The sequence below is a fragment of the Micropterus dolomieu genome, linkage group LG18 (assembly GCF_021292245.1).
Source record: "Micropterus dolomieu isolate WLL.071019.BEF.003 ecotype Adirondacks linkage group LG18, ASM2129224v1, whole genome shotgun sequence".
NCBI classification, from domain to species: domain Eukaryota; kingdom Metazoa; phylum Chordata; class Actinopteri; order Centrarchiformes; family Centrarchidae; genus Micropterus; species Micropterus dolomieu.
In genome coordinates, this window is record NC_060167.1 from 13,290,434 (window position 1) to 13,310,964 (window position 20,531).

The following is a 20,531-nucleotide window of genomic DNA, read 5'->3' on the forward strand; positions in this document are numbered from 1 at the left end:
TCGTCCCTGAATGGAAGAGCCTGTAGCCTATTGATTTTAAATCTGGCAAAAGGGTTCTGCTCCTATTTTGATTCATATGGACTTGAAGCCTAACTGACAAATAATACAATTATATTACAATGAAATCAAATTTTCCAGATCAATATCCATTTGTCTTTATACAGATTACTCAATAATATTCAGTGGACACAGTGGGTGGGTGCATTTCAAAGGATCAGAGGTAGCATTTTTCAGGATCGTCACTCATAATTAATGAAAGTGTAGAGAACAGTTCAGAGAATTGTATATTTCATTGCATAACTGAGCATACATTGCTACAGATAAAACCTCTTTTAACATATGTGGTCTACAGTATGCACATGTTCACGACACTAAATGGATTTAGGATTTAACGATGACCTCAAAGTGCTTGCAATGAGTACAATATACAGTCCCCTCCAAAAGTATTGGAATGGTAAAGCAAATTCTTTTTGTTTTTCACTGAAGACATTTGGGTTTAAGATCAAAAGATGAGTATGAGACAAGAGTTCAGAATTTCAGCTCTCATTTCCTGGTATTCACATCTAGATGTGTTAAACAACTCAGGACATATCACCCTTTGTTTGAACCCACCCATTTTTCAAGTGAGCAAAACTATTGGAACATGTGACTGATGTTTCTTGTTGCCCAGGTGTTGCCTTTTAGGTTTATTGTCCAAACATTAAATAGCTCTGCATGACTAGTCTAAGTTTTCATCCTTGGTTCAAACCTACAAAGACTGTATTTCCTGTTTAAGAGGATAAACCAACATGAAGACCAGAGAGCTGTCTATGGGAGAAAAGCAAGCCATTGTCAAGCTGAGAAAAGAAGGAAAATCGACCAGAGCCATTGAACAAACATTCTCATACTCACCTTTTGATCGTAAACCCAAAGTTCTGCAGTGAACAACAAAAACAAAGGAATTTGCCTTCCCGTTCCAATACTTTTGGAGGGGACTGTAGCCTAGTCACGCCTCTATCTGAGGGATAGGGGGAATCTCTGTGATAGTTTTTTCTCCCTGAGACGTCTTAGAGAACCAACACTGAATAAAACTGGCTACTTTGTTTAGTTGATTAAAAAAATCTCTTCTTATCTCAAGCACTCGCTTAAGGGTAAAAATAAACACCAATCTTGCGGTTTGAGCTGAGGCCTTCAGAATTGAGAATGGGATGTTTAATGTGATTTATCCTCCAGTTAAGCTTACCAGTCTCTCCCCATACAGGCAAGTATTCATCCTGCTGGATATCCAACATCAGCTCCAGGCCATTGCCCATCCCACCCTTCATCGTCACCATGAGGGGTCGTCCATCTTGCCCTGAATTAAAGGTGTAGCACTTCCCATAGCGTGTGAATATCTGAAAAAGATATACAAAGAAATACAAGGATTTTAGTGATACATGGTCACAATAAGATAACAGGAAAGACTATCTAAATCTCACTACTGACCAGTGATGTGAGGATCGATACTAAAGTATCGATATTTCTGATACCAGCGTTTCTTGCTCTAGGATCGATACTCAGTCATTTGGAGTGAGTGTGTGTTTTATTTAAGTATCACACTATTACCAGGATAGTCTAATTATACTCAGTTGATAGGAACTACTTCTCCTTCCGCCTGTCAGTCATGCTTGTGCTACGGCTCTGTTATGGAGCTTCTTTGAAGTGAACCGCTGCAGCCCTTTACATTTCCCGCGATTAAATACTGACTATGGCTAACTGTAAAAGCAGTACACGTCACTATTTAAAACTATTTATTCATTAGTTATTAGTTTTAAGCAATAAATGTTAAAATGGCTTGCTATAAGCTGTGATGGTAATAATGACGGGCATAGGCTGCGTGTGTGCAACGGTTTATTTATGGCGTCAAAGGCCACTGGAAGCGGAATTGTTTCAGCAGCGGAGCGTACAGCCTGCCCCAAGTTAAACACTTGTTTTTAATATGTCCATTTTGTGCTTCTACTACATTCTTCACAGCTCTCTGTGGCCCGCTTTCGTTCCTCGTCTTGATGGGTGCATATAGCATCTACCACAGGGAGCATTTCAGAATAATAACATTTTGCTGCTGGATTTTGCAGACATATTTAGATTGTGTTGATTTGGTGATTAGTGCTTGCTTTTACTATGATTAAGAAGGCTACATAGTTAAATTGTTTCTTTTTTGTCTAATCTAACTTTGTTTATTGTTGATATATGAAACAATAAACTTGGTTTAAATGACTTGGTAGCAGATGGGCCCTGTGATGAAGCCACGCCCCTGAGAGTCTAGCTCCGCCCCCGGTTTAATCGCCCCTGGCGTTAAAGGTACTGCAGAGCAGTGGACTGTTTCAAAAACAGCTGAAACACACCTACAGTAATCCTGTTCTTGTTACGTTTTCAGCCGCAGACCTCAGAGGTCTTTTTGTTGAGAAGCTGTTGACAAACCCGAGCCCTCACCCCCCTCACTGCTGCATGATACAATATGTGCTTGAGTGAATATGACATCACTTTTATTTCAGAGTGGGATATCCTGTGCCTGAGAAATCTCACACTCAACAACAATGACTACTGGCATCAAAGTAAATCTTGCAAAAAAGTGAATGTAGTTCTTTGGGGATACAGACTGTTAACATTTTAGAGAATGTAATGATTTCTGTTTTCAAATGAGAAACGACGATCATCATTTGAGCTGAATTAGTCGAATAATCAATAAGTCGGTTGGGAGAAAATTAAAACAGCAAGTATTTAGACTTTTTTATGTCATTAGTGATTGATTTTTCAAGCAAAAGTGCCAAACATTCACTGGTTCAGGCTTTTTAAATGTAAAGTTCTTCTGCCTTTCTTCAAATGATGGTTTTGGACTGTTAGAAAAATTTTTTTAATACATCACCTTGGGCTTTTCTATTTTGTGACATTTTTTTTTAGAGACCACATGAGTCATCAACAGATCAAGAGAACTGAACTGGCAGATCCATCGATTATGAAAACAATGCTTTGTTACAACTTGCGATAATTTTCAAGATTAATCATTTGTTCCATAAAAATGCCACAAAATATTAAAAAATGACCACCACATACCCAATTGTCATATAATGTCTTCAAAATGACATGTAACTAATTAACTGGAAAATTTGCACTTTTATGCATTTGGAACCAGTTAATTTTTTTGGCATTTTTACTTAAAATTGACTAATTGTTTCAGCTCTAATCAAATGACCCTTAACTATTTTTCTCTCCCATCTGGATTCAAAGCAGATGGCAGGCCAGATCAAGCGAACTACACATGCTCCAGTCCCACTTTATCTCCACAGTATGACACAAATCTGCAGATGCAATATGAGTTCAATGAACATGGTGCAGTCTTGTCAAAGCCCAACCATACCTGCCTTCAGAATACACGCCTGAAGTATATTCTGCCTTATTAGTTCATCAGGCATGTACTGTACAGTAGCATCTCCTGGACAGCTACTATAGAGTGCAGCAGGGAACTGTGACCTATCGGTAAAGACATGATTGCCAGTGAACTAATGGATGTGTAATCGAATCATAGACATTAGGAAATGGAAAGTAATGGCCCGGATCCAAAATAAAAATGTCCTCTACTTTGTTGTCAAGCCACATGATTGGGAGCCATGTATCAAAGCGTTGTAGCTCACAATTAACTTATTATTAACCTTCAACATTTTGACATTCATATGAGGAAATCGTAAAAGGAAGCGGAGGAGGCGTTCGTAGAGACGAAATGACAAATAGGAGCAGAAAAGTAATCACTGAAATCAGTCTCAACCTTTCTGTCAACCTTTGTCTAAAATCTGTGCTTGCAACATAACATGGAGATTAGGGTTCATTGTAAGATAGCGGTAAAAATATCTAGATCATCATAACACTTTGTTGAGACTGCCTAAAAAAAGCTTTATTTGTTGTGAATGTATTGTTAGGACCTTGTGAACACATAGGGAGGCGTTTATGACATGGGTGACTTATGAGTCAGACATTAGCACTTCATGACAAATCACTCAAATCACAAACACCAGATGCACGGAGCCCGGAAAAATTGCAGCCATGTTTCACAAAAGAAAAGTTTGTATAATGTGAATCCTGTTCAGTGAAGTGTGGGAAAGAACGGCGTGTGGATCACAATGCATTGCCTTTCAGGTTGCGAATATATAGGAGCTTTTAAGACACAAAGTGGTGAAATGTAATAAAAGCCTTCTGATACTCGGACACAATATGAGATGTGACCTTTCAAGTGCATATCTGGCAAAACTGAATCAAAAGCAGAGCCTCCAACTCCTGCTTATGTGCAGTGACTACAGAGCAAGGAAACAAACCAGAAATCCATCTTAGTCCTGGAGTTGCCTCTCACCATAATCAGATCATTGTTTGTCATTAGTCTTTGGAATATAGGGAAATCTTAGGATACCTAACCTGCATCAGCTGCACAGAAATAAAAGGTATTTGCTTTTAGTCTGAGAGTTTTAGAAGCATAGCTTGTCCCCATGAGACCCTGTAACAGCCAAACAACCCACATTTTACTTAATAATCTAAAACCAACCAATTTGTTTCCTTCCTTTCCAAGGTTTTTACCCATTTGCAGTTTTCCAAGACTGTTTTTTTTTAGCAGACACGCTTTAACATTCAGAGAAAGCGGCATTGCTGCTCACACAGAAAAGAGAAAAGCATTTGGCTGACAAACATCAAGATAACAGTGATAAGCTTGTTCGTGATTGTGAGGAACTGTGTGCGTCTGTTTCTCAGCGTGCACACATATTTGCACGAGAATATGAATGAGCATGCTGACATGGGAGAGTGTGTGCACAGAATTTGCGTGCATGTGTACAGCCACCCCTGCTTGCCATCTGTGTGTATGTGTTGATAATGCAGTGACTGACTACAGGAGGCCGGTAGTCAGAGTTGCTGTGGTAACCAGGAGATAGTGCTGGCTGCATTGACTGAAGAGCAGCAGCAGCAGTGGGTGCCTGTGTTGACCTTGGGGAGTCAGGATCTTCATTGTATTCTGTTGCTTTAAGGTTTGTGCTCAGTCTCAGCATGCTTCTTCATGTCTGTCTATCGAACGGCCTGCCTGCCTCACTCAATGTTGTTGACAGTGTTCGCGCAATTCCCAAACACATCCTAACAATTCAACAGGAGCTATGTGTTATTTCTGAAAAGTGCATCCTTTTAAGAGAGGCAAAAACCCCATCATCGCAAAAACAAAACCTTAATATTTAAAGTTACTTAAAAATTTAGTAATTCAAGTGGAGCAATCCAAGCAGTATTAAAATCCTCTACACAGTGATAGTAAACGTTTGAAACCTGCTGCTCAAATACATTTAGCATTAAGGGTGAGCAAATATTTGTGATGCCTAAGCAGTTTTTTTTCTGAGGAGATAAATCTAAGCAGTTTTTTTTCTGAGGAGATAAATCTGGTATTGAATTTGGCTCTTACACTGCTTAACACTGAGCCCTATACATTCAAAATGAGAACCATGGTATCTTCTTAACTTGTAAACAGAGAAATTTTATATTTAAATCGACCCCACCTGTGAGGAAAATCAATGAGAGAGACATCACCCTCTCCTGTTCTCACAGGGTGTAGAAATGTCACCGTCTCCCTCTTTGATAAATAATTCACAGACAGACGGCCCGAAACTGTTGAGATGGCCCTCGGCTATCATTCACATGACAATGTGACAAGGATGCACAAGCTGTTCCCTAAAGTTGCCAGGGAACCACTTTCCCCCCTCTCCATCAGAGCTGAGCACAAAAGGTGCAATGTGTTATGACAGTTACAAAAACACACACCTATGAAAGATTGTGTGGGTTTTACTTGGCACTGAATCAACTCAGCTAAAAATATAGATATTCTCAATCTGTTATATGTAATTAATTTATGGTTGACATATAAGACAATTAATGAGTAGATAATGAAGTGTGGCAGCTTATTTTTCTGGTGTGGCCACTTTCTGCCACTGTACTTCATCTGTATGAGGAGGGAGTGTTGCAAAAGACATAAAAACATATTACACTATAAAACAATCCAATGCATTACCACAAACATATAAATATACCACAGATTCGAATCAAAACTCTTAAACCAGCCTAAAAAAGAATCTGAACATAATGGTAAGCTTCTCAAATCTCACCAAAACCAATCTCACCTCAGGTCTTTTAGAAGTTGTTTTGGAGCTTTCGTGCACATCACAATATCACACAGTTGTCATCAGCAGATGAGAATCCAGAACAGCTAGTAAATGGACCTTGAGGTGAGACTGTTTTGTCAACTGCTGTTTCCAAGGTCTAGAATGAACTTTGAAGATCAACGTTTAAGGCAAATGATTCCTTTATTAATGTAGTATCAAAGGACATTATATTGTACGGGATTTTTCTGTTCACCTGTTGTTCTACACTTTTCAAAACACCTCTGACTAGGTCTCAGATAGCAGGTGTGAGTTAAATGTGTAGGTAGAGAGAGCTGAAAGCAAACTGTGAGTGTCAAAAGAGTAACTTGTTAAATAAAATGCGTATGGTTGGACAGCTTTATGGACTATTGTTACATCTGCACTGATTTAGATCTTTTATGTATAATGGATTCTGTCACTTGTACTTATGAACTCTACAGTTCCTCTCAGCTCCACAGAGTTTTTTTAGGGTCTGTCAGCTCATTGTTTTGGTTTTACGGCCTGCAACTTCACTGTTTTTAGTTTACTCTCACCGCTCTGATCAGCATAATGTACAGACAGTGCAAGCAGCTGCTTTCACTGAAAAAGCTCTGATAAACTTACACTATGGGCTGACAAAGTTAGCGACTAGCTGGTGAACAAAGTGGAGCATATATTTAGCTCAGGAGTTTGTGGAGAGCAGAACTGAGCTAAAAGACCAATGAATATGGGACTATCTTTCATCAGATAGCCAGAAACATAACTACAAATGAATGCTAATGTTGTGCAATGTCTGCTGGATGTGTAAATAGGCAATAGTTTGCTCACAAGTTCACCATAACAACTTAATAAGATCATAATAGGTCAATGTTGTGTTCACAGCTCCGACACTTCATGTTCACAGCTATTGTTATCGATGGTTGAAATTTGATCTCCTATTATGCATAATTGTGGCCATTATGTAAACATCAAACATAGCTTTAAGTGTCTGGTCCGTTACTGATATCAGATAAAAATCAAAAACACAAATACATATCGAGGCCCCAAATCCACAAAGCCCATTGCACTGATTATCCAGAGAGGAAACACAGCGAATTAATAAACCTTCAGTTACACTTCCCAGTAGGATTTAAGAAAAATTTGTGAAAAAGCTGTCCATCAGAAGGGTGCACAGAAGGGACAGAGGCTGACTGCATGTTCTCGCATTGATTTTGTAACTGAAATCAATGTCAGAGACCTGCAAGTGAGGAGATGCCTGCCTGATGAGAATTAAGCATGCATAAAGAAGGATGGAGCAGCTGCATGGAGGGCAGGATGGATTGATGAGGCCAGTAGACCAAATTTATAGTTTCAAGAGGGATCCCGACAACATGGGGGGTTCCTGCACATAAGTCAATACATGCTGAAACCTACTGAAGGCAGAGACTCGCCTTCCTCCTCCACACCTCACATCTCATGTGTGACTGATTCTATTGGTCTGACTCATGCCGACAGCTCGTCTTGTCTGCCCTGAGGCCAAGTAGGGCATCATCGATTATCTATGCGCTAGCACATATCCCCAAAACTCAGACTTCGACATTATGTTTATCTCTGAAATAGGCTGCCGTTGCTTGGTCACCCTTTGAAAGTGTTTCCTAAAGATGTTGGTAGGAAGAAATGTGTTAGACTGTGATAACTTGTTTTGTGGTTCCATTTAAATTGCATTTCAATTTGTGAAGAAAAAATCTGTTTGATGCATTATTTTGGGATACGGTTTGATGACACTTGAGATTGAGAGACTGAGGGCAAGCACTTTCAATACATTTCCCTCAAAACATACATTACCCTCAGTCATGCCTGCTGCAAACAAAACACAGATTTCCCAACATCAAACTGTGTTTCAAACACCAGAAGAAAATCTACTTAACTGAAAACAAATTTGGGTAATGAGGTGGGAGAGAGAGAGGAACGCTAGCTTTCACATTGTTCTCAAGGCGATGATGGAGTGGAATCAATGGGGCTGCAGTCTACCAATGAGGCCAATGCTAAGTGTTTTCCATCACAGTGTCGGGGAGTGCATTAAAGCGTTGCTAAATGAATCAAAAGTCAAAATTAGTGGCAGTTTGGTCTCTCAGGACTGTATGCACATTTATCCAGCAGTGATGGATGACAAAAGGAGGGACGAGTTATCTCCAATGAAATGATTTAACTTTTGACACTGTTTGTTGTGTCTGTGGGTTAAATAGTCAGACAAAAAGAGAGATGGGCTAAATGAGTTGTGAAGGAGTGAGAGAGGATGAGAAACAAAGAACAGATGCTTATGGAATAAAAATTGCTACTCCAACACCTCCAGTGTTGCCAAGTCAGTCAATTTAGAAAAACTACTGGAGGAATACAGCAATCTTATGGAGATATATTGTGAGATGAAATCCAGTTAGCCTATGTAATATAAATCCCTGTAAACTCACTATGGAGTGCAGCACGGCTCACGTCCATATAGTAATATTAGCTATACCAGCATTGATATAGAGAGACTACTCTCAGGCATATAACCAAGAAACAGTACAGAGGACTGCTGCATTGTGTGCAGCCTGGTGACTGCATGTGCTCAAAGCAAGTTAATTAGTCTACACAGAAGCCAACACATAAAAAATAATGTCAGGCAGTTATCAGTTCACCTTCTGACTCATCCTGTAATTGAAAAAGCTGCATCAACCTGTTGGGAAGGGGTGGGGGAGTTAAAACGAAGAACTGAACTTTGGCGACACACTCACGGTGCTGAAATTGCGCGGCCCGCAGAGCTCTCCCTGGTACCGACAGTACAGCAGCATCTCCTCCAGCTGGTGTCCCAGCCGGTCCAGCAGCTGCCTCATGGACGGCTGGGACTCCCGCGGAGGAGGAAGAAAGTGGTTGAAGTCCAAAATCCGAGACAGCGGGGACCACGGGGGCTCTTCCCCCGCGTCCCCTCCACCGTCGCCCCGCAGAGGCGTGAGCGCTTCTCTCGCAGCGGGGGAGACCTGCCAGTTCCTCCCAAAAAGTCCCAACCACCTCCCCGCGCTGAATATGTCCGTTTTCTTCATGCGCCGCGGCAGCAGCAGGTTCTGGTTACAGATGGTGACAGCGGGGAAAACGAGTCGCTTGGCGTACACCATGTGCGCCTTGCTGTACACAGGCGAGGAGAGCAGGTACCGCACTCTGTTTGAGGACCAGGTGAAGAGCAGAGCCACAGCTGCCAGGAAAGCCAGCAGCCACGCAACTCTCCGGGGGTAGGACCCGCTGAGGAAGATGTGCCTCAAACCATGCAAGGTGGTGTGCTTCAGGAAGAGCTTCCCGGCTTCGGCGAGGGAGCCCGGTTTCGGTTTCGATCCAGATGAGTCGCACTGGCACATTTTGGACGGAGGCTTGTGTTCGCTTTCAACATCTGTCCCGCTGTGGTCACAGTGAATGAGCCTCAACTCCTCTGCGCTCTCAGATGGCTGCTGTTTGCCACCGACTTTGGAGAGAGAGCGAGAGAGTGAAGCGCAGGCAGCTCTGCTTGGTCCTCTCAGGCACTGATCCGCAGCTTGTGCGGTGATGGGGGAGTATTTTGTCAGCAGCACAGCGCTCCCTGAGCTTGTCCGGGGGGGGGGGGCACCGAAGTTATTCAGAATGATTTAATGCGCCACTGTGCAGCAACAGGAGTCCAGGGGCATATTTAATCAACATTAGTCTCTGAAAATATAAAGAAATGCTACAGAGACAGTCATATTGTAATTACCCTATCTTGATTCTCACTTTTTCATCTCTGTCTGTCCCTCCACCTTCACTCCACACACACACACACACACACACACACACACACACACACACACACACACACTTCAGAATATCCTCAGTGCTGTTTGGTGAATGAAATCATTGGCCTCAGAAGCTACAGAACATTTGTCTTCCTTTTCAAGCCTGTCACACACACACCTATAGGCACACACAAACATACACACACACACACACTTATGGGCGCGCACACAGGTACACAACACCACACACAGTAATCCCTTCTGGCTCACAATGTGTATTCTTCCTCAAAATTAAACACTGCACTATAGAAGGTAATGCTGTAGAGACTCTCATTCATTGCTCTTCCACCAGTTGAATTTTAAATATTGCACATCCGACAAAAACGTTCACCAGGCGCTTAACATTTTGGTGACACTCAGGTGTACGCAAACTGGATGACATTCCTGACTGTCAATTCTCTGATGTGTTTCAGTGGAAGGTGTGAAATGTTAGGAAGAAAACAAAAAGGTCAAGACGCTGCTGGTAAATTAATGCAAATCATGTTGCACGTCTTTTAAGCATCTCCCGAAGTCCTGAGGAGCCTAACTTAGATTTAATGGGTTTTTTGACCCTGCGGTGCCCCGGCTTGGCTGTGATGAGGGAAAACCTGTTTCTGGCAGGCAGCAGAGGCTTTAAACGCACCATTGACGAAGCGTTTTGCGAACACCATCTCTCTCTCAGGGGGTGCTGGTTAAGTGGTGGTTCATGCTTGGTTGATCATCATCACACAGTGTTCCAATCCAGAGTAAAAGCTGGACATCACATGGGCCTGATACTCCCTCTCTGCAGTGTATATGTGTGAGTGTGTGTCTGTAGTTTATTGACTTAGAAGAGGTGCGAAGGAAATGGTGTGAATTAAAAGAGCAAGAGAGCATGAATGAGGTGTACTCAGTGAATACATTTTGTAGTCTTGTCTTTCTGTCTCTGAAAGGATAAATCCAGTTTCTTGCCATTTGGGTACTTGCTGTCAGACAATCAGATAGATTGTAAAAAAGCCATCAGTTTGGCCAGATTATCTAAACTACTTTATACTTTATTGGTAAGTAAACAATGTTAGTATTAATCCCTCACATCGCTGCACATTGAAAACAAGGAACAAGGAAGTCAGTCTGTAAAGTGCTTGGATGGTAAACTGTGAAGGAGGTTTAGAAAACATAGTGTGGGTAATAATTTTATCTTTTGCCCTATCTCTTCTCTTTCAAATTAATTCAGCTAACGTTAGGGCAAGACTGGATAACCAACCAGGCTGCTCCAGATTTAAGGCTTGGTCACACCAGCAGCTTAAATGCTGAAATTTCACTGCAAATTCAAATCATTCAATGTAGTCTCTGCAACTGGTGGATTCAATCATGTGTGAAGTAAATCAGTTAAACTTTGACCCACGAATATGGGCTATATCAAGACATCTTGACAGTGCTGACCTTTTACAGTTTTTTTCAATTGCTAACAAGCGTTTACCTAAACTCAGGATACAAGATCAAAACTCAGCAGCACACCTACCTCACACAATTAGTTAAATAGTACATTTTCTGCTCAAAACCGCATCTTGTTCTTTAAACACAAACTCATTTTAAATGCTAAGTAACATTATCTACTAAACAAACTCTATCAAAGCACAGTGAACCTGACTCAGATCAAATCATTCCAACAAAACATTAGCATGTTTTCTTTCCCAGAGGAACATATCAATCAATCATAGCACGACGACTTTCTAAATACAAACAGCTGATGGCATTACAAAAACTGGATTGCTTTTCATGTTTCAGTTGTACCTGCATACGGTAGACAATGTGAAATCCATTGTTTTTTGTAATTCAGTTTCCTTTTACTGTAAACCACCCTACATTTTTAGCTTGAGGGTCAAATGTGTGAATTTTTGGCAATAAACTACATAAAAGTGAATAAAATTAAATTAAATCTTTACTTTACAGAATGTAGAGTAGGAAAAAGATCTAAGTGAATGAATTATAGAAGTAAAAGCTAAAAAATACTGTCAAATACGTTTACGTTCCTCCTTGAGCACTGCGCTCCTCCAATGAACGCCTCCTGGCTCTGTAATCCCTAAGCACAAAGCAATCTTACTGTAGTCTCGGCTGTTCTCATCTGTAACACTACGATTGTGAAACGAGCTACCACACGCCATCAGAGCAGGGGTGTCCCTTTCTAACTTCAAGAAACTCTTGTAAACTCATCTCTTCCGAGAACACATCCTCTTACAACACCTCTAACCGCTTACCTCTAACATGCACTTCCTGTGCTCTTCATCTTCTTCTATCTCCTTACAATTATCTTGTACTGATTGCACTATTTGTTAACTCTTACTTATTTCTTTATGTATTTACCCTATTGATGCTGTATGTGCAAATAGTTCTTACTAATATTTATTGTCACTTGTAGATCTCTTACTGTATTGATGCTTTATTGATGCTTGTATGTTGTTCCTCAAATGTAAGTCGCTTTAGAGTGTCTGCCAAATGAGTAAATGTACAGCAATTACACTGAAATAAACAAAAATGCACACAGGGGAAAGGATAAAAAAATCACAGTCCTGTTCTAATCCATATGATCTTCAGCATTGGGCACATGTTCTCATCCACATCACATCTAATGTCGTCTCTCGCTATGTACCTGGATAGAAACACTTACCCTGGTTCAGCTACTCCTCTCTGGCACTGTTCCTCTCCCTGGCCCAACTATTCTTCTCCCTTTTTTGGAGATTATTCTTTCTTTCTCAGCACAACTCCAGAAAGTCCCCTTATTACTGCATTGTGTAGTAAGTTAAAAAAAAACTTCAACACCTGTATATGCCTCTGGTTGAGATAGGAATTAGCTGTGATCTATTTTATCCATATTACAATTAATCAGCTATTTCTCAATGTTTCCATGAAATGTTTATTCAGAAATGCCTATCAGCTGTTTCAATATAGATTTTGAGCTGCTATTAGATGCATTATACATTATTTAAGGTTTTGAAAATGATATCTTGATTTCTGACATGTTGTGTGCTAGCATTTGTAAATAACACAAAAAACAGCCACAGTTTTGGTATTGGGTAAGCTTGTACATAAAGAAAAACATAGCATTTAAGAAATGGGATAATTGACTGCATATTCTGTGTAAACAACATGAATTGTGTTAATTGTATGTATGACCAGACGGATGTGGGGCTAACTGTGTTTAGGGTTTTGAAAATGTGACTACATATTAGACAAATAGAACAGACAGATAGAAATATGCACCACAAAGCACAACATGAACTGACATGGAAAGGGCCTTAAGGTGGGTCCTGCTATACCTGATCTTGAGGACTTGTAGGGGTTCCCAATGTTTTAAAACCTTTATTTTATTAATTGTGTGCTTTTAAATGTTGCATATTAAGTCATTTGTGTTTAATCAAATTACCACACAGAATACCTGGCTGGGACTAGTAGTATTTCACTATATAAAAAATGTATACATTAGCTCAGTCTTGCACTGGGGCCAGCTGGCAAGTTGTTTGCAGTCAGGCTTCTTTTTAGCAATGTTGCATATGCACAAAATAATATTAAAAATTTAATAAAAACTACAAAAACAAGTCATAATAAAAATATACTTTCATATCTGTGTATATGTATATATGAGATTTGAAACCTAGAACGTTGATATTACAATCTGTTTACATATTTAAAAGATTCTTGGTGCAATATCTGTGTATGGCCAATATGGTATGGTTAAGGTTAAGAAAAGATTGTTGTTATGGCAAATAAACTATTAGTTAGTTAGTTAGTGCTACATGACTAATCCACTTGGTTAAAGCTAGAGAAAGATTTTGGTTAATTGAATGTTAATTTCAGGTCTGTGAAGGGTCGCTAACTCTGGGCTCCTGTGTCAGACGCTGAGGATCAATTCTGACGACGCGCAGTTAATAAGACGGTGTCAGACCGCACAGGCATAAACTTTGTCAGAGTTGGTGAGGGACGTCATCTCACCACAGACTTTATGCAGTAATGCGTTTTCAGTTAAATTGAAGGTGGTGATGATGCTTTGTTTATTTGCCACAGGACAAACGCAGCAATGCTGATGATTTTGGCCCGTCACAACCATCAATAAGCCGAATAATTATGGAAACAACATTTTAGCACTTACAGCTCCACATTCTGTCACATGTTTCATCGACTTTCCAACAACACCCCCCGTAATCCGACAGAAGCAAACACAATTCATATAGCCGGCAATACAGGAGCGCATTTGATGGCGCTCATATCAAGATAAACTTTTTTTTATCTTTCATTTATTAATGTGTAGGCCTATATCATAATGTATTATCTTGAAAATTCTTTATTGTTAAATGTGTGTTGAATATAAACTCCTCTTAGGAATTTTACCATTCAATGTGAATTTTTCTGAGAATATTCTTAAAGAAGGAAATCTATTTAGTCATTGGTCCTTGGCGACATCGTCATCCAAAATCCTGTTTGCGGCACAGCAAAGACTGACACTTAAGATTTAGTCCTACACTTCACTCAAATTGTGGCTATGATGCTTGATAACTAACTTTTAAGCACAGCTTTGAGCCAAGAATTTTTTTACTCTTAGTCAGTTCTTAGCAGTGTTCTTATGAGTAATTCTGAGAAGCTTAATAAATAGGGCCCTGATCTCCACACTCCTAATTTCCTGCCTCACCACATAAAGGTCACACTACTTCCTACATTGGTGCAATTCTTAGGGATAACTGGGCTGCTTTTTTGTCCAGTCAATACGTCACTCACCCACAGACTGCATGACAGTGCACACAGAGTGTAAATGATAGGAAAGTCAAGTACTAGTAGGAGGAACAGATCAGGCAAACACTAGCAGCGTAATGTCTCTGTGTTTCAGGCTTCATACATGATACAGCCTGCTTACTCATACTTTTAGCTCTCATTCACTTGCCGATGATATACTGCAGCAAACGTCATAATGTCCCTCCTGAGGACAATCACGTCTTCTACTCGAGTTATTACTCATATTTTAACGAGTGAAGATGGCATGGGGAATGGTTGCTCAACTGTGGGCCCATGATGTCTTCACAGTGAGATGTCACAATCCCATATTCTAGAGTTGTACCATGGAAATCAAGGTGTGCCTGATTGAATTCAGTTATGTATCATGTACAGAATGCTGCATATCTGCGAATAGGAGAGTAACAAAGTGAGCAAAGAAAGAGACGATAAATATTAGCTTTCCTGATCCAGTGCAAGCAGGAGACTAACTGAAGTTTAAGCATGAACATTTGGGGTGTGCATTTGTAACTTATATTAAAAAACTTGGTGGGCGGTGCATCAGAATACACCAAAGATCCTGGATCCTGACACTTTTGGCATTTAACTGTGTTTGTTCTACCCCATTTCCCCAGTCAGCTCATCAAGAGGAAGGGCTCTGTGCAACAATCTAATCCGTCTGGGTGAAGGGATAATGATGTACTGGCTTGACAGGGAAACACAATCCCACAGCAGTGTAACAACAACAGAATAACAAATGCATGCTGCTCTGAAACTAATGAACCCATTATGAAAGCAAACAGGGATATTGTTTAGGGAACCCTGGGCACATATATTAAGTCTATTAATAGCTACGCATTTGAGATGTAACTAAATGTTGTGTTTGATTGACATGTTCCTAACATAAACCATGAATTTACCAGTGAATAAAGAGAAATAAAAATAAATAAAAAGCAGCTTTCTTGATTAGTACTGGGCAGAAAAATGCGGACTTTGGCTAAAAGACTATTGATTTTTCAATGTTCTGTATACTCCCATAGCAGAACATTTGAGTCTATAAAACGCCAACTTACTTATTTCTTCAAAGAAGTAACAGTTCAGGCTTCCCAATACTGTTGCCTTAATGGGAAATATACACATAGAGCATTACTATAATCACAGACAGCCCAATTTTCATTTTAGAGTATGAATCTATCTCTTGCAAAGTCGTTCCAATGATGTTATTGAGACAAATCCTAGCGCTGTTAAACATAAAGCTGATGGGGACTTTCATTAACACCCTGACAGTGTGCAGGGTAAATTTATGGACACATTTTGGAGTTCAGACTTGTCAGCGGCACCACAATGAAACAAAAAGGATGTAATTATGGAAACATTCCATGCACAAATGTCAGTATCCATTGCAAGCTGATGTCATGAATTTCTAGTGCAGGCTATTGAACACCACAGAGCATTAGTTGCTTGGTTGCTGGGAACTCATGTGAATAAGAGTAATCTGTAGATAGCTGTTTTTTTGGGTGGATTTTTGCTTTGACAGTTCCTCTAAATGAGAAAATGTCTTCAGTTTCAATCAGTGGAGCCAGTCAAGCAGCAAATGCTTAAAAGCCAACTGAAGATGAATGAAAAGGCACTGACAAGCACAGAAATTTAATAACTGCCACTTGAGGTCATATCTTATCAGTCAGTTTAGCAAGCCAGTCAGGATTACACCTTTTGGCGTGCAGTGTGTGACATGCTCAGGGCAGAATTACATGCTATAAATATATATATTTAAAATGCCACCTTTAGTATTCAAACTTGTGGTGTAAATTTGGAGTTGACGTATATCACATAAGTACCTGCAAGATAGTTTTTGGACCTATAATGTATTTATGTATAGCATACACTCTTTTCACTAGCCTTTGTCCCTTTTTTTCTTCAGATGTACATACACACATAATTGATTAGATGTGTTGGGAATAATATGTAATATGTTTGAATGAATCTTCTGGTTATACAGGGGCTTTCACATAAGCAAGATGGCTGCATATGTGGGGCATTTGGATATTTGTTTTTCAGCTGATACTGGTGATATTTACTATGCATATTTATTTTATTTATTTAGAAAAGTCTGCATGTGGATAAATCTGTAGATGTCGGGAAGATACATATGTATTTTACATTTATTGTATTGTTGGTGGTGGGGAAAGTGGGAGGGTTTTAGAGATTGGGTTTTGGAGATTGGAGATCAATATATGTGTTAAGTGTTAAGCATCTACCTGTGTAGATAATAACAGAAAAAGAACTACACTACCTGCCGGATGAGTGGGTGGATTGGATTTACTACTGTTAACATCACAAATAAATGAAAATGTGGATTTTTCATGAATAATTCTGTATGTGAAAAGGGAGTGCCAGGAGCAACATGAATATCCTCTTATATGTGGACGCTGAAGTAAAAAAACCTGTTGGGTACACATTGCTCTGTGTGTCTGACTGCTGACTTCTGGGATGTCGAGGCACTCGGCAGTTACTCAAACTGTTATTCTCGGCCTGGATCGGGGCAGGGCTGCCCAGCCCAGACCTTGACATGTATAGTCAAACTACACGACACAAGGTGAGCAACGCTGTCCAGCTCCCCTCCCAACGTCTCTGCTTACCTGTCTCTCTTAAATCTAATTTGTTGGAAAAACTTTCCCTCTATCATTACCCTCAATACTTGCTGTTGTTTGCAAGGGCATAAACAGAATGCACTTCTCCTCATCCTGCCAATTCTCCGTTATGTGTCTTTTTTAAATCAACCCTCCTCACAAACACCTTTATTCTCTACCCTACCTCCCTCTTTCCTCCTCTCATTCTGTGATCTCCGTATTCTCTCTGCTTCTCTGCTGTCGCCTCACTGTCTCCCGCTGGGAATGTTTGGTGCCATGGCACCCACAAGGGAGCAGGCAAAGAGAGAGGGAGGGAGGGAGGTGGTGAAGGACACAGCAAACGAAGGGAAGCATTGTGGGGGCATGGGGGGCAGCAGCAGGCAGGGTCCTGTAGCTGCAGGGGCTGAGAGAGTAGCAGGTAGTGATTTACAGAGACAATTTTGAGGATAATAGTGTACATGATCTCCTGTAAGGGACAAGTGTTACGAAGGCCACTTTTCCAATAGCCTCTCGATCTCCTGGGCTATCAGGTTGAATTAAAGTCTGCATCAGGTAAGTGCCCTTCTACTGTAAAAACAATGTGAGAGATGAGAGTCGGTGGATGTAGCTCAGGAGCACAGAGAGCTTGAGGTAGTGACATTAAAACAAAGCATGAATATTGTGTGATGTTCTCAGCAGCCCTCTGAGCATATTAAGTATTAATAGTGTCATTGTGTAAGTGTTGTGAATATATATCCTTGGTTATAAAACTATAATAATTTTTATGACTGCTCTGAAAAAAGTACAGTAATAAACCAAGTAAAAAACATGCTAAACTGCTGTAATTAACATACAGCCTTACAATAATTAAACAGTACACTATAGCTCGCATGTTGTGGAAGAATAATGTCGAACAGGCAAAGTGATGTCTCTGGGGGGCACTCGTCATGAGGAGTACTACTCAGCCTATGAAAACAGTTGTGTAATAACTTCTGTGGTTCTGGATATCGCCCATTCTTTTTGGTAATCTGTCTCTTGTGGATCCCCCAACTGTATGGAGGAGCAACATTTACGGAGTACCCCTTTAAAATATTTCTACACAATGAACCCAATATCACAACTTTAGGTTAATATTATATTTTCCTTGATTTAAAGTAGCTTTTGTATTTATTATTCCAATAGGGTTTCATCACTACGGTGTAGCTTATAAAAAAGATTTTTTCGTGTTGTGAAAGGACTAAATGTGGCATCACCACCATGTATGACACATCAATGTATTAATCTGAAAATTGATTCAGGAGTCTTACTGTATAACTACTGTGGCTGAATGGAGCAGATTTATATTTACAGCCCAAGGGGGTGTAAGAGCATCCCTGCTTGCACAGGGAAACACAAGAATGACACCGCTAATTCATCTAGGCAGCATCATGACAGCTGGGCTGGGGAGAGTTTGGGGAAGGGGAAATGGTTCTGATGAATGACTTTCAGAGTACAGCCGCTAGCTAGAGCAAACAGTCTCCCAGTCCCCACAGGCCTGATGCCTCCTATTTGTCGCTCAGGGAGAAATGAATGAATGGCCCTTTGAGAAATAAATGGTCCCTTTCTGTCTGACATTTACAAATGAATCCTTCTTGTAAAACTAAATCCATCCATTTGTTTTATTAGTAGTGGAGGTGAGTTTCCTGTGCTGGTGCTTAAAATTGTGTGGTTGTCATATGCTCACACAGCAGTGGTGATTTAAGAAATGTATAAATGACCAAAGGCTATTGTGGAAGGTTTTAAGGATGCATGCAATTACACATTCAAGCTATAGTATATCACTCATATAAACAGATAGAGTGAGATGAGTTGATCGATCTCAATCTCACGTCTGATTTTAAATATGGTACTGCAGTCAAGATGTTTTTAGGGGGAGTTCCTTGCTGGAGGTATTTTATGCTGAACAACAGCCAGGTGCAGGGAATGTGTCACATTAAGGTTGCCCAGTTTAAAACCAGTACCAAAACCTGTACAGTACTGGGTAGTGCGACAAACTGTTGTTTGTCAAGAAGTAAATTCCCCATAAATCACAAATTACTATTCTAAAATTTCAGTATGAGTATGGATGTAACACATGAGATACAACATGTTAATTAATGTTGTATCCTTAAACCTTGGAGAAAGCCAGACAAGCTATTTCCTCCTGCTTCCTTCCACTCTTTATGCTAAGCTAAGCTAAACACACTATGGCTCCAGCTCTGATTGATAACTATCTTCTCATCTCACTCTTGAAAAACAAGCATTGGTATATTTCCTAAAATATTAAACTATTCTATTAATATAATAGAAATCAAGGACAGTAATGAAAGCAAGTGGAAATCCATTGCCTATTCAAAGATCAAATACATTATATTGGCTCTTCAAATCCAGAACTGCCGCCTCATATAAAAAACAAATGTGCACTATTTCAAAGTAACATCAAACTCAAAAGACAACAGTATGAACAAAGCTGCCCTCTCCTTCTCCAGATACAGATCCTTTCAATGCCATTTGTTTTAAAACAATTAAATGCATCGAGCACCACCACTCTCCTCCCTGAGAAACACGTCGTATCAAAAAAATCTTGTCCTATCAAAATATAACATCAAAAGTTTGCTTTTGATTTTTAATTCAGCATAAGTACGATCAAGAACTTCTAAACCAGTGATATCCTCAGGCAATATCTTGACAAGTTTACTTCAGTCCCTAGGTTATAGGTTTATCAGCTGCTGTTAACCAGCTTATTCTGACAGACGGAATACAAAGGAACAATATACTTCTTTGATTTGTTGCCTGGATGTATTGACTTTATTCAAGCTACTTCACCAAAGTTCATTTATGTGCAAATTCTGTGTTTGTTCTCCTTGTTCAAAAAAAGTGTTTTGCACCAAATACACTGGCAGCTTGTGAAACTGCTGGCAAGAGGTGAGCGTGTGCAAGTGCATGTGTGTGTGTGTGCATGTGTGTGTGTGTGTGTGTGTGTGTGTGTGTGTGTGTGTGTATGTGTTACACCTTATGTCAGCGGGATGTCAGACATGCCGTGAAGGCAGGACTAACGTAGCCCAACTGGCTGACAACTCCCTTGGACAACCCCTCCACACACACACACACAGAGGAAGATCAGACTGCTAAAAGGGATGAAATAGGCGGTCCAAAGCCAGCTGCAACTACTGGGTTGCACCTAAATAGATCTTTCATATTGATTTAATTTTGGT

The 20,531-nt window shown here is 40.1% G+C and overlaps 1 protein-coding gene across 2 annotated transcripts in view; it reads right to left on the reverse strand.

Moving 5' to 3' along the window:
* The window catches only part of asic1b (acid-sensing (proton-gated) ion channel 1b), a 49,859-nt gene that overhangs the window by 20,095 nt on the left and 9,233 nt on the right, over window positions 1–20,531 (reverse strand). Inside the window, exons 1-2 of one of the 2 annotated variants that reach the window (XM_046029512.1) lie at window positions 8,909–9,579; window positions 1,223–1,373 (exon numbers count right to left, since the gene is read on the reverse strand). In XM_046029512.1, the coding sequence (XP_045885468.1) occupies window positions 1,223–1,373; window positions 8,909–9,523 (766 nt within the window). In that variant the 5' untranslated portion in view covers window positions 9,524–9,579. Of the gene's footprint in view, window positions 1–1,222; window positions 1,374–8,908; window positions 9,580–20,531 lie in introns of those variants that run through there. The other variant, XM_046029511.1, reaches the window with a different exon arrangement.